We start from the raw sequence: 15,605 nt of genomic DNA on the forward strand, positions 1-15,605 counted from the left end.
AATGCTGCCAGGACCCACCAGTGAATTAAGATCCTTTTATTTTCATTATTGCAGAGAATTATCCTTTACTTTTAAAAATATACATCAGGCATATGCTGTACCTTTCAGTGTGATTTTCACCCATCACTCAGAGAAGGCCTAACTTAAGATGCACTTCTCGCATGAGAACTGAAACATCCTGCCCACAAAGAGCTTTGTAGAGTAAACATGTCATATACCGCATTATTCTCCTTGACAGGTTCATTATTATCTCCCCAAATAGATTCTAGACAACTGGAAGGCAGAACTGTGTTTATTTTTTTGTTAGTCCCTTAACTAAGCAATTAACTGAGTAAATGTGCAATTAACTGGACTTGACCTATTTGTTTATGAAGTAATCAAAAAAGGGCTTGGACATCTGTAACTCCTTTGAATTACTTCCTTTAAACCTAGACTAATATTCCTGTCCTCCTACATTTATTTTATTTTATTTTTTTAAAGATTTTATTTATTTATTTGAGAGAGAGAATGAGAGACAGAGAGCATGAGAGGGAGGAGGGTCAGAGGGAGAAGCAAACTCCCTGCCGAGCAGGGAGCCCGATGCGGGACTCGATCCCGGGACTCCAGGATCATGACCTGAGCCGAAGGCAGTCGCTTAACCAACTGAGCCACCCAGGCGCCCCCCTGTCCTCCTACATTTAAAATGTGGTATTGAGGGCGCCTGGGTGGCTCAGTTGGTTAAGCGACTGCCTTCGGCTCAGGTCATGATCCTGGAGTCCCGGGATCGAGTCCCGCATCAGGCTTCCTGCTCGGCGGGGAGCCTGCTTCTCCCTCTGACCCTCCCCCCTCTCATGCTCTCTCTATCTCATTCTCTCTCTCTCAAATAAATAAATAAAATCTTAAAAAAAAAAAAAAATTTGAAAAAAAATGTGGTATTGACATGCTCTCTTTTGGTCATGTACATAGTGCAGAAATCAAAAACGATATAAATGAAGTCTTCGCCAAGCAAAATCTAAGTGAAAGGCAACAATGAATGATTAAGTATTAGAATCACACGGGACCTGACAGATCTAACAACACAGGATTAAATAATTACAAACACAATGCGACAAACCTCTCTTTCCAGATAGCACCTCTTTGCTGCTGGTTCCATGTCATCATATCCTTCTGATTCTCCGATATTCTGAAACTCCTCTAGTTCCAGAGCTTTCTGTCTAGCACACTCTATGACATGCCTAGGGAAATTTGCAAGCTCTGCAACGTGAATCCCAAAACTCTGATCACAGACACCTAGAAGAAATTTTGGGGTTGTGAGGAGCAGGGCAGAAAGAGACAGCAACTGATGTAAATAGAACTTATCCATCTCACCTTGTCATTTGGAAACTTAATTTTGTATTTCAAATACATTAGCCAAATGTTTCACAGTAACTTAGACGAAGGAATTTTTTTTTTAAAGATTTTTATTTATTTATTTGAGAGAGAGAGAATGAGAGAGAGCACATGAGAGGGGGGAGGGTCAGAGGGAGAAACAGACTCCCTGCCGAGCAGGGAGCCCGATGCGGGACTCAATCCAGGGACTCCAGGATCATGACCTGAGCCGAAGGCAGTCGCTTAACCAACTGAGCCACCCAGGCGCCCTAGACGAAGGAATTTTAATTAAGCTTTCAGTGGAAAGTAATTATGACTCGGCACACAGTGTTTTGTTTTATCCTTGACAAATGTAGTAGGAAAAATAAAAATACCCCCCAAAAAAGCTTGATAGCGAATCCTCAGAGGTCTGGACAAATATCAGAATCTGAAGAAAAATTAATCAACTCAATTATCCCTCTGAGGTTTTCTCATTTCATAAGGGAGGAATTAAATAAAGTACAAAGAAAAAAAAAAAACAAGATAAATGTGTGTCACTAATTAAGAGCATTTTATTCAAAATATATGGCTTGTTACTGAACAGTCCATCCTCTAGATCTGCCTACGTCATTTTCTGGAGATAGTGACTTCAGGAAATTGGCTGGATAAATACAAATATTTACAATACCGGTCTTAGAAAAGTTACTTACCAGTCTTACATAATCTTATTCTGATTCTAAACTACTGCAAACTCATGACAATGGAATTTTAGACTCATATTACCAGTAAATTTTGTAGACTAGGTAGCTTATCTTCATCCCCATTTGCAGAAAATAAATGGACTTACAACATTCCTTCCAGACATTTAATACAAATGATGCTCAGAGTTATCATGGAGCTTCCATTTTTTGCCTCAACTATGTATCAACTATAAAAATGTTTTTGGCCTAGTTATATATCCCATGCACTCTGGGCTGGATACTCTGCACAACTAAGAGAAACAAACAAAAATAAAATAGAAGCAAATGTTGATAAACATCCACAGCGACGGATGGATTTATTCCTATCTTCTCTCAGGTCATCTAGTCTTTTAAAAATTCTAAACCCAGGGGAGCCTGGGTGGCCCATTCGGTTAAGCGTCTGCCTTTGGCTCAGGTCATAATCCCAGGGTCCTGGGATCAAGCCCCTCGTTGGGCTCCCTGCTCAGTGAGGAGTCTGCTTCTCCCTCTCCCTCTGTCCCCTACTCGTGCTCTCTCTCTCACTCCCTCTGTGTCAAATAAATAAAGAGAATCTTAAAAAAAAAAAAAAAATTAAAAATTAAATTCTGAACCCACTTCTTGGGGCGCCTGGGTGGCTCAGTCAGTTAAGCGTCGGACTTGGTTTCAGCTCAGGCACGATTTTGTGGGGGTCGTGAGATCGAGCCTCACAGCAGTCCCCATGCTCAGCGGGGATGATTCTCTCCCTCTGTCCCTCCCCGCCCCCTCGCATGCTCGCACTCTCTCTAATAATTAAACCAAATTCTGAACCCATTTATCATACAAAACACAAAACAAAAAGCAAAACTTCAACTTCGTGCTAAATGCCAGGTCCAACTAAAAGTATCTGTGTTTTATATCAATAATAATAATAAACACAGTAAGTCAAACGGATTCCCACTGAAGCATAAGCAACAAAGGATAAAAGAACCAAAAATAATATTGCACTTATGTGCAACCAAGTGATTGCAAGAAAATGTGTTCTTGGTAAATCAGAAAGCTATCTGAAAAAGTTATTCCAATGACTGGTGAAATGTCTAGGCAGCAAAAACTTTACAGCACGTTAATCTCACCAATTTGGTAAATCTCATTAGCTGTCAGACCCACAAATGACAAACTTTTCCGAAAAGATGTCATTCCCTATGTGAGAACTACTAACAATTTCAGGATTTGTGAAAACCCTACCTTTAAATGAGCCTGTTTATGTAACACACCCTTAAAAATACAACGAGATAATTACAATAAATGGTTCCTTAAGCAGCATAAGAGCCCTGGAACTTCAAAGGTTATTATTGTTACTATCTAGTAGATACTTTTGACAAGAAATCAGGCTGCCATGGGAGGCAGTACAAAACCCTCTGTGGTAATGTTGAAGAGCAGGAGTTATTCTTTCTGCAACTGTCTTATAATGAGTGGTCCTATTATGAGACACAGAAATATAATGTACCCTGTCCTTGTAGCCAGATTATGAACTAAGAGTAAATGTGTTCTGTACAAACATCAATAATTCATACTCAGAATCAGGAAATGACTGATGATGTCATGGGTAGAAGTTTCCCACTGCCACACCTGAGTTTACAGTACACCAGTGGTATACACTCACCTTTCTTCACCTGATAAAGCATAGTTAAGGTCTCTTCAGTAGTTAGTGCTGTGACATGTAGATTATTAACAGTTGGTATCTGATTGGCCAAGGCAGTAAGTTCATGAAAATGTGTTGCAAACATGCAAAAAGCACCAATCTTTGTTGCGATGTACTCTGATATAGCCCACGCTAATCCAAATCCATCATAGGTAGAGGTTCCTCTCCCCAATTCATCTATAATTATTAAAGAATCTTTGGTTGCAGACCTGAAACACATAATTACATGAAAATCACCCATGATGTGTGATAATGCAAAAAAAAAAAACAAAACTAAGGCAATACATTGGGAAAGATGTGCCACAAACATAACAGATCATCTTAATATATAAAAAATTCAATAGTAAATTAAAAAAAGAGAACGGGCATGGTCATAAACAACTGATGGAAAAGGAAACAAATTGTGAATAAATATTTTTTAAATTACCAATCTCACTAGTAATCGAAGAATTTCTGAATCAGCTATCATTCATTTCTTGCCAATCAAACCAGCCCAGATTTTAGAAAATACCGCATGAAGATGGCACAAGGGTGTCAGGTTATGGACACACAGCTGGTGCACGATGGCCGTAGCCCTACCAATCAGATATTAGCATTCTTCCTTTTCTCTTCTTTAACCAAATGTAAGAAGAGGATTTTTTTTTTTTTCTCAATTAGAGAATGCAACAGTACTTTTTTTTTTTTTTTAAAGTAGGCTCCACACCCAGCATGGAGCCCAATGTGGGGCTTGAACTCACGACCCTCAGATCAAGACATGAGCTGAATTAACATAACATTAAAAAAAAAAAGACATGAGCTGAGATCAAGAGTTGCACGTTTATCTGACTGAGCCCCCCAGGCGCCCCAAGAATGCAACAGTTCTTCATGTGCTTACCGGTCATTTGTTTTCTGTGAATTGCCACTGACATCTTTTGCTTATTTCTTTAATTTTTAAGTTATGAATATTAGCTTGTTGACCAATTATTATACCAAACACTTGTACTGCTTCTATAATTCCCCACAAACAATGAATAGTAATTTACTAGGCATCTACTATATGTGATGTGCTTTAGAAGACACCAAGAAACGGAAGGGATAGCTTCTCTACCTTTAAAGAAGTGTCTTAAAAAAATGAAATAAAGACAAAAGATTTCAGTAACCCCTAAAACAAAAAACCGAGTAATTACAGGCATGTCAAAGAGTTCAGAGAAGAAATACCCATGACCTGAGGCTTATGTGACAAGGAAAGTCATCAGAGAAGTAGAATTTCTGTCACTAAGGCCTTTAAAGATTGGAAAGGACATGGGTAAACATTCCAGGTACTGTGAACAGTTCAAGCAAAAGCACGGCAGTGGTGGGGGTTATAAGGCGAACAACCACCAAAAACCTTAAGACAAATTTAAAAATCAAAGCTTTCCTCAACTATTAACAATTACCCTTTTAAGATAATATGAAGTGCATAAAGTTCACAAGAAAACTATTAAACTAGATAAAGGTTCTCCAATGTTTTATCAATGAATCTGCAAATGTACTTCTAACAGGACAGGGACATTCATTTCCATTTTGAGAGGACTGGGAAAATCACTCACCTGAGAATAGAAGCAGTTTCTAGCATTTCAGCCATGAATGTGGAGACTCCTTTCAACTGACTGTCGCCAGCCCCTACACGGGCCAGGATGCAGTCCACAATGGACACTTCTGCTGACTCACATGGCACAAAACACCCAATCTGGGCCATGAGAACGATCACCCCAGTTTGGCGAATATATGTGGATTTACCTCCCATATTGGGGCCTTTAAAATAAATTACATCAAAAAGCAAGATTATGCATTTATTTCTGCCACTAATAAATTGCTAGTCCTAAATCGCATTTTGGTGACTAATCACCTGGTCGTACAGATACGGCATATAAGCAGCAGAACCATCAACCGCCAGAGTATTGCTATTCTCCCTTCAGACAAACCTACACTGCACCCTTCATCGACAGGACCATAAAAAATATACCTTACCTATAATTTGCCTAGAAGAACCATAGATTTTCCCACAGCTCATACAACTGCCTGCACGATAATTTTATGTCATCCAGAAGAGTAGTACACATCTAATTGATTAACTAAACACAGTAATTCATTAATAAACGAGGCTATTAGTGAATGGGTCAGTACGGTCTAATCCTTCAAATCACTTAAATTCCACACTAAAGCCCTAAGACACAACCCTATTTTTCGCTAAAGTATAATTTATTTGTCTGGGTTAGATCATATCAACAACTTGAAAATCCATTTGGGGAACTAGAATATTATCTCTGACTGTTTCCCAAATATATCTGGTCAAAGACTACCCCCTCCACTTTTGTTCTCTAGAATCTGGTTGGTTAAGATCTAAAAATACTTCAGCTTGAGAGACAGGCTGCATTAGTCTATAAGCAAACTTTTTTTCATATTTCACACGAATACAGTCCCATGTCTTTAAAAGAATTGCTACCCTAGGCTGAGGTCATTCCAGCAGTCAGTTCTGCTTGACCTTCAATGACGCACTATCAAAAGGTCTGGCTTTGAAGGCATGTTCATTTTTAAATGCACTAAACCCCTGGAACAGAAGTTTCATATAAAGATGACTTTCGCTCCTAAGGCCTCCCCTTCCTTCCAAATCTTCCCTCTAACCCAAATGTGAACATATTACTAACTAGGATGAATAACATGTTCCATTTCTAACATCAAGAACTAGGATTTTCTTCATCAGTTTTAAATATTTCCACTCCAACATAAAAAAGGGGAAACATGACCCCCCCCCAAAAAGCCCATAAATTAGGTGGGGGTTTTTTTGTTTTATTTATTTATATATTACCAGTAATGATGTGGAACATCTGTTTATCTTTTTCAAAGTGAACATCATTAGGAATAAATGCAACTTCATCTTGAACTTCAACACAAGCATGTCTGGATGCTTTCAATGTAATTTTCCCTTGTCCTTTCTCCAAAATGACCGGTCGTACATATGGAACAGGTGCTCCGTTTGACACATGTGCAAAGCTGACAACAGCATCTAGCTGAGCTAACACATCATTGAGCGTCTGCATTGGTTCTACATAGCCTGTATAAAAATAGAAAATGTGCACAGAAATACTGAATAAAGAAAATACATATAAGCAGTTAGAGGAATAAATTTAACTTCCCTATTTAGGAATTTAAAATCCATTTTCTAATTTATGTACTTAAAAAATTAACAGAAGTTTGCCATAACTAAACTTCAAAGGAACATCTAAAACCTCCAAGGTTAAAACGTATTACTACATCTTCCCCTACTATGAATAGACTTCAAAAATAGGAAGAGTGTGATGCCCTCCCTTACCAAAATCCATTAAAACAGAGAACACACAGCTGCTTATCATGATACATGCAAACACCAGGTTGTAAGATACAAAATTGTGACCATGAAGGCCTGTGCCTGTATAAACCTGACCATATGAGTGTTACTTGAGCTTTTCCTCCCCATCAGTACCACATGCAGTTGAATTTTAGCAAAATTTAGATCCATAATTGTCACTTAAAATACTTTCAATGAGATTCTACTCTTCTAGAACATTAAAACTAAAAGCTATTATGTACACTAAAAAATCCCTGACAGGTGGCAGGCAATTCATGTTTCAACAATAAAAATGGTCAAAATTTATAGAACAGATTCTGAAATTTTAATAGCGAGGAGGGGTTGGTAAAACATCCCATACATTATGTAGAACTATCACACGGGCATCAATGTGTCAAAAGCTTCAAAGGACATTCATGAGAATTAATGAAATGGCAGGATATAGGATTCATCTTTGACTCCCTTGTTCCCCATAGAATTGATAAAATGTTTTAAAAATAAAAATTAACTTATGAATGGCTGAATACAAATAATTCTGTTACTGTCTCACCACTTTTAAATTTATTCCTGTCTTACGTAACAGGTATCATTTAAAAAAAAAAAAAAAAAAAGGAAAGGAATGGTTCACACTACCCTATCATGTAGGAACAAGAACCTGCAAGAATTACTTAAACATTAATGGAGTACTTATTGTAGCTACTTTAAAAAAGGAAAACTGAAGCCTCTTAAGGTATCTCACATCGCCTAGCTCTTAACAGCATCACCTAGTCTCATTTAATAGCAAGATAAAGAACCATAAAGATAACCCATTACATTTTTAAATACAGATAATGTGTATAGACCAAGAAAAGGTTTCATTTAAATTCAAGGTAACTCTAGGGGCACCAGGGTGGCTCAGTTAGTTAAGTGTCTGCCTTTGGCTTGGGTCATGATCTCAGGGTCCTGGGACTGAGCCCCGCATCGTGCTCCCTACTTGGCGGGGAGTCTGCTTCTCCCTCTCCCCACCCCACTTGTGCTCTCTCTCAAATAAAATTTAAAAAAAACCTTTAAGTTTTATGTTTATTTTGATTTACTATAAAATTCATAATAGTAAAATAATTTATAGAATGACACAAGTACATATTAAATGAGTTTTTACCACTCAATAATTCAGCATGAGTATCCTGGAAACGAGGACATCCTCCTACTTACTCACAATACAAACTCAAGAAATACGACACCAGTACCATGTTCTCTCTTATTAAACTTCACCGATTTGTCCTGAGTGTCCTTGATAGCTCTTTCCCATCCCCAACTCCTAGTCCTGGATCCATTCAAGGACCACCTACTGATTTGCTTGTCGTGTCTCCTTAAGTCTCCTATAATCTAGAACAGATCCTGGCCATTCCTTTTTTGCTACCATGACACAGACATTTTTAAAGAGTACAAGCCTTAAAAAAATGTCCCACAATCTAAATTTATCTCCATTTTCCCTTCTTGTTAACAATCAGGTTAAACATTTTTGTCAAGAATACCACATGGGCAATACTGTGCTCTTCCCTCTACCTCACATCCGGAAGCATATATATGTCATTTGTCCCATTACTGAGAATGCCAACTTTGATCCCTTGGTTGAAGTAGTTCTTTGGTATATTTTTGAAAGGCACAATAACGGTTATAGTCAATACACACGTGATGACAGGCAAAACCTTCCAGTTTAACACATCAGCCTCACCTTGTGCTTCATTCTGTGCCAAGGGCAATACCATAGTGTCAAGCCATGCAATTTTCTCAAACAGTGCCTCCAGAAGAACTCTGAAAATCTACAAAATGGCACATAGAACTTGGAAAGGCTTGTTTCATGCGTAATTTTCTATTTGTTTTTCAGTGATATTTATTTCCAAAACTTAGAGCATGGGCCCATAGATAATCTAATATTATTAGTGCCTTTAGTCCTTGGTGTTTCTGTTCCTTGTTACAACTACAATAAATTTTGTGCTTTTCTGCAGTGTGTTTTTCAGGGTATTCCCATTCCTTAGCCTGCACTAGCTTCTCTTTCTAAGTTATTTCCAGTTACTTTTCCCACCACAATACAGCATGCATTATTTAATAGGTAGCCTAACATAATAGTCACAGTATGTAACAGCTTTTTAAAAAACCACTCTTGAAACATCCTGATATTTTTTTCTATTACTAAAAACCAGGTTATATTCAGAACATTTTATGTATTGGTTCTATTAAATTTACCTGAAGAAATATTGACAATTTCTTTAACAATGGCATCCTGGGCTTCCTCATACTCGGTTTTATTTTTGGTATACTCTTCATTGAGAGAAGTCAGTTTACTGCAAGTCAAGATAATGACATTATTAAAAATATCAAAACATCTACTAAAGTAATGTGTACTATAAAGCACCAAAACAATAATTAAAATGAAAATGTGAGTAGAAAATGGGCAACTCATTAGGGACAGATGTGGATGGAATTCAGTGTATTTAACATTTATACTGTTTGGAAGAGCTCACTGGCACAAATCTTGCTATAACATTTATTCCCCTGAGTAGAATTCTGATCTGTGACCTTTTCTAAAATATTTAAATGGAATTAAGTCTTCATCCTCATTTCAGATAGAGGCCATCTCCCCCCCCGGTTTTTTTAAGATTTTATTTATTTATTTGACAGAGAGACACAGCGAGAGAGGGAACACAAGCAGGGGGAGTGGCAGGCAGAGGGAGAAGCAGGCTCCCCGATGAGCAGGGAGCCCGATGCGGGACTCGATCCCAGGACCCTGGGATCATGACCCAAGCCAAAGGCAGATGCTTAACTGACTGAGCCACCCAGGCATCCCCATCCCCCCTTTTCAAATTCACACACACACCACACAGTTTCTCTCATTACTGTAGTATGGCTGTCTTTTGATATTGAAGGTTGTCAAAGTAAGAAAATGTTTTGAAAACCAAATCTTATTGAGTAAAGAAAAAAATGAAAACTATAGGTTGAAATAAAAAAAGAAGAAGGACGAGAATAAAGTAAAGGAAAAATATTCACCGATATCAAAGAAAGAGAATGAAATAAAAAACAAAAAGACAAGATTGGGGGCACAGAGGAGAAGAGAAAGAAGGGGAAGCATTCACTAGATGGAGGAGGACATCGACCAAGGCAGTAATTGTGAACTTGATGGATTAGCTGACTGCATCACCCACACATGCAGCTCAGGCACAGTGCATGGGCAAGCAGCAGCAGCAAAGACTGCTAGGAAACAGGCAAACAGAAAGAATTAAAGGAAGACAAGCAAGAGGCAAAGACATTGTGAAAGTGAGACCACTATGTGAAGGAGAGCAAATAAGAGATGAAAGTGGATGGGGACGGGACCAGACTGTGCAAGTCACAATAGATTTTCCTGGATGACAGATACTGGAGGATTTTAAGAAGGAAAATTGTATGATCAAAGAATCAGATACACAGCAAGCATTCAATTTGTTGACAAAAATGAACAAATGAATCTTCCACAACTTTTAGACTAAATGTGGTCATTCAGCTCAATCTCTTTTACTTGTAACTAACCAATGATGATTTGAAGATGGTTTTAATACCCCAAAGTTCTATCTCAGTTAAGCCATTATTGGATATAACTTGAATCAGATATAGTTTGCTGGAAAAACAACTACTACTAAATTGGGCAATAGGAGAGCTAGCTGTTGAGTACCTAATTTTAGTTGTCTAATCCTGGGGAATTGGGAGTTTCAGCTTCTTCATCTAAATAATGAAAGAAATAAACCTATTTATTTCAAAATTGTTACAAGAAACAAACCGAACAGATTGTTTTCATTCCTGGGGTGTCTGAACACCCAGAATAATGACTGCACATAATAAACACTCAAAATACTTGCTGAATAAATGGATAAAAGGGGATCACATAAACAAAACTACCTGTAAAGTACTGGGAATATTCAGGAGGGGTGGGTGTAAGGCCTGCCATAAATTCTAATATAGTACAGAAGGAAAAAGATATATGCCCCCACCCCAAATCATGGAAGATTATTTCAAAATAATTCGTCTTTCACCTATACATAATTTGCTTCAGAAACTTTCTAACATCAGTGAAGGAAAAGAAAACTTATAAAATCTTTTTCAACATGAAACAGGATTTTGAAAAAGCAACAATCTAGTGAGTGGCCTCACTAAAGATGGTAGGCATCTCCCTAACTAATTTATATATCCAACTGATATACCAGAATTTTTTAAATTGATAAATGATATCAAAGCTTTCTTAGAAAAAACAAACGTGAAAATAATTATAAAGCAGAGATATGATGGGAAACTCTGATATGGAAGCGTAATATAAACTAACTATAATACAATCTCATATTGACAAAAGAATGCTGAGACAGATATGTAAAAGAACAATTTTTTATTTTTTTATTTTATTTTTTTAAGATTTTATTTATTTATTTATCTGATAGAGAGCACGCACAAGCAGGGGGCGCGGCAGGCAGAGGGAGAAGCAGGGTCCCCATGAGCAAGGAGCCCGATGTGGGACTTGATCCCAGGACCCTGAGATCATGACCTGAGCTGAAGGCAGACGCTTAACCAACTGAGCCACCCAGGTGGCCAAGAACAAACTTCAAAATTTATAAATAAATAAATATTTATTTATTTGAGAGAGTGACAGAGGAGGGGAAGAGAGGGAGAGAGCGAGAATCTCGCTGAGTAGGGAGCCTGACTCAGGGCTCAATCTCACAACCCTGGGATCATGACCTGAGCCGAAATCAAGAGCGAGCCACTAATTCCACTGAGCTGCCCAGGCACCCCATGAAAGAACAATCTTTTTTTTTTTTTTTAAGATTTTACTTATTTATTTGAGAGAGAGTGAAGTGCGAGAGAGAGAGAGCGCGAGCACAAGCTGGAGAAGGGGCAGAGGAAGAGGCAGAAGTAGACTCCCTACTGACAGGGAGCCCAATGCGGGGCTCAATCCCAGGACCCTGGGATCATGACCTGAGGCGAAGGCAGACATTTAACTGACTCAGCCACCCAGGTGCCCCGTGAAAGAACAATCTTAAAAACAGACCCAAAGGGGGCACTTGGATTGCTCAGTTTGTTAAGCATCTGCCTTTGGCTCAGGTCATAATCCCAGGATTCTGGGATCGAGCCCCTGTGTCAGGCTCCCTGCTCGACAGGGAGCCTGCTTCTCCCTCTCCACACCCACCCCCCTGCTTGTGCTCTCTCTCAAATAAATAAATAAAATCTTTATAAAACAAACAACAATAAAAAAAAACAGACCCAAAGTATCCCTTCAGTCAATGAGGAAAAGAGGAGTTATTTAACAAGGGGTGTTGGAACACCCAATGAGGCTCTTATAAGAAAATAAAGCTTCATTCTTACCTGATACCTCATATCAATTAACAAGTAAGGTAAAACTTCCTTATCATAGAACATTCATGTCTCATCAGAAAATAATTTATAGTTCCATGGAGCCACTGAAGGCTTAACAAAATAATGTAGGCATACAAACCTGTTGGTAAATTTAACACCATTCTTCTGAATGTCCACTGTACTGAAGTTTTTATTGTTACGAAGGACTTTTTCTTCCTTACATGTTACGCGAAAGTAATAACCAAACTGTGCACTGGAATCCAGTTTAATCTGTTTGCCAGGATCCAAACCTTCATGATATGGAGATAAAGAAAAAGTATGTCACAGATGTCTATAGCCATCTTTCAATGTAAATGTTTAAAATAATTAACTCTTATTACAAGACAACACAGTGGAAATTATTAAGATGATCTAACCGGGAAATACTGAAACTCTACTTCACTCAACTACATGAATGAAGGCTATCTATAAAATCCTCCAACTCTCGTATTAATGGTAGCTTCTGACATGGAAGTGCTCTCTGGGTACAGCCAACCAAAGCTGTAGAGCACAACAGTGGGCTATGGGCACAGGGATGGATACGCTACAGCCCCTGCCCTTGAGGAGCTCTGCACCAGGGTTCTTACTTCACTGAAGCATATCTCTGGATCTAATACAGAGTAGGATGAAGGGGAACAAACACACCTTCCAAACAAAAACTTAGGACTCTCACAATAAAACTCTATAAAACTAGGACACATAGTTTCTGTTAAGTGTAGGAAACTTCACAAAATAAGCAATGATCGATCAGCTAGATTTTATTTACCTAAGGTTTTTGAGTTTGTTTGTTTGTTTGTTTTTAAAGATTTTATTTATTTATCTGACAAATAGAGAGACAGTGAGAGAGGGAACACAAGCAGGAGGAGTGGGAGAGGGAGAAGCAGGCTTCCCGCGGAGCAGGGAGCCCGATGCGGGGCTCGATCCCAGGACCCTGGGATCATGACCTGAGCCGAAGGCAGACGCTTAACGACTGAGCCACCCAGGCGCCCCAGGTTTTTGAGTTTTTATAAGTGTGTCCCCATCATCTCATTCATCAATGTGATCTTTAGAGTATAAATCAGAAGAAAGAGATCATCTACAAATTTGATAGCTAAAGCATGGCTATCAAATATTAGTAGCAGCAAACAACTAAAGACAGACTTCACTGGGCCGGGGAGGAAAGAGACCATAGAAAGAACGCAGAAAGAGCTATGAAATGAGAAGGGTAAAGAAAGGCAAAGATTCTTTACCTAGGGTCTAGTCCATATATGGATTCTCCATGGTAACTATTTGCAAAGTGTTTTGTATATGTAGGTATGGACATATTTCTGGGAAGAGGATTCATAACTTTCATCAGATTCTCTAAAAGTTTAATAAGAATTACTGCTTGAGGGGTCTTCTAATATGCTAAGATATATTTATTCATTCAACATACACATGAAAGATGCTCAAACAAAAAGGTTCATAAACTCAGAACAAATTAGTGTGAATAATATGAGACTAATTGGGGAATTAATAATCTAGTATGGGGCGCCTGGGTGGCTCAGTTGGTTAAGCATCAGACTCATGATTTCGGCTCAGGTCATGATCTCAGGGTCCTGAGATCGAGCCCCACACTGGGCTCTACACTGGCTGAGAAGGAGCCTGCTTAAGATTTTCTCTCTCCTTCTCCCTCTGCCCCTACCCCCACTCACGCATGCGTTCTCTCCCTCTCTCCCTCAAAAAAAAAAAAAAAATCTAGTATGGAAGGCAGACATTTAAAAAAAGCTGATGTTAATGCAGTGCTCGGGAACCCCAAAGCCAAATCAATGAACTATTCCTAGTAGAATGAAGCTTACAGAGGAGGTGATGTTTAATACAGATCCTATTTCAAGGAAATGATGCAAGGCCTCTTGGTTGATTTGTGGGATCATCCTGGGGTTGGAGAGTAGTAAGAGACAAATCTGGAAGAGAGTAAGGCTCCAAACACAAAGTATCCTGTACCTCAATTTGGAAGTGTTTATAATTTCATTCTGTGGAAGAAAAGGCCTGGCACTTTAAACAAGGAAGTGGCATGATTCACTGTGTCTTCTAGGCAAGTAATTCTGGCACCAGTGGGGACACCATATACACAAAAGCATTATTCAAACCGCCAATGAGGCCTTCTTACCTAAATCTCTCGCTGCACTTACTAATGTTGACTGCATCTTCTTTTCCAAGTCATCCATAATTTCTCTTAATTCACTCAGATTGGGATCAAATGAAGGTTTCACAAGGAATTCATGGTTTTCCACCTATAGACAGAACAAAGAATAACTAAATTTTATAAATGATGGGTCAAGATGGAAATAATGTATTTTCTTTTCCTTCATTTTAACTTCACTTGTATTTTGAGTTAAACTTATGTTTTAAGTTACTCTGCCAATTAAGGAGTTTAGATGTAAAATTCTGTTTATAAGGAGCTTATTAAAGCTCTAGACATCCAAAAATTACTTAGATGAAAAAGATGCAGAGCTTATGTCACTAGTAGTATTCAGTATTTTTATTTACACTTCCCCCTAAACAATGTTCAATATGTTCTTCCTAGCCATTACTAAAGAATGTTCAATGTTCATAGCCTATAAAAGAATGTGTAGTTTTTACCCAAACCAAGGATCCATCTCAGGAATCTCAAAAATTTTTTTAAGAAAGCTACAGAATTTCATTTCTTCAAACTGAAAGTTGATCAAAATCTTTCAAGGGGGCGCCTGGGTGGTTCCGTCGATGGAGTATCTGAATCCTGATTTTGGCTCAGGTCATGATCTCAGAGTCCTGGGATCAAGCCTGGCGTCACGCTTCATGCTCAGAGTGAAGTCGGCTTGGGATTCTCTCTCTCCCCGCTCCGGCTGCCCCTCCCCCTGCTCGTGCTCTCTGGCTTGTTCTAAAATAAATAGAATCCTTTTTTTTTTTTTTTTTTAAGATTTTATTTATTTATGTGACACAGAGAGACACAACGAGAGAGGGACTACAAGCAGGGGGAGTGGGAGAGGGAGAAGCAGGCTTCCTGCCGAGCAGGGAACCCGATGCGGGGCTTGATCCCAGGACCCTGAGATCATGACCTGAGCCGAAGGCAGTCGCTTAACCAACTGAGCCACCCAGGCACCCCTAAAATAAATAAAATCTTAAAAAAAAAATCTCTCTTAAATAC

At 38.7% G+C, this 15,605-nt stretch overlaps 1 protein-coding gene across 1 annotated transcript in view; it reads right to left on the minus strand.

Moving 5' to 3' along the window:
* Positions 1-15,605, minus strand: part of MSH2 (mutS homolog 2) — an 81,571-nt gene that overhangs the window by 1,610 nt on the left and 64,356 nt on the right. Inside the window, exons 9-15 of the mRNA XM_021701213.1 lie at positions 14,589-14,712; positions 12,561-12,711; positions 9,296-9,393; positions 6,551-6,796; positions 5,292-5,496; positions 3,685-3,932; positions 1,094-1,269 (exon numbers count right to left, since the gene is read on the minus strand). Coding sequence (XP_021556888.1) covers positions 1,094-1,269; positions 3,685-3,932; positions 5,292-5,496; positions 6,551-6,796; positions 9,296-9,393; positions 12,561-12,711; positions 14,589-14,712 — 1,248 coding nt within the window. The remainder of the gene's footprint in view (positions 1-1,093; positions 1,270-3,684; positions 3,933-5,291; positions 5,497-6,550; positions 6,797-9,295; positions 9,394-12,560; positions 12,712-14,588; positions 14,713-15,605) is intronic.

This window comes from Neomonachus schauinslandi, chromosome 10 (assembly GCF_002201575.2).
Source record: "Neomonachus schauinslandi chromosome 10, ASM220157v2, whole genome shotgun sequence".
Classification (NCBI taxonomy): domain Eukaryota; kingdom Metazoa; phylum Chordata; class Mammalia; order Carnivora; family Phocidae; genus Neomonachus; species Neomonachus schauinslandi.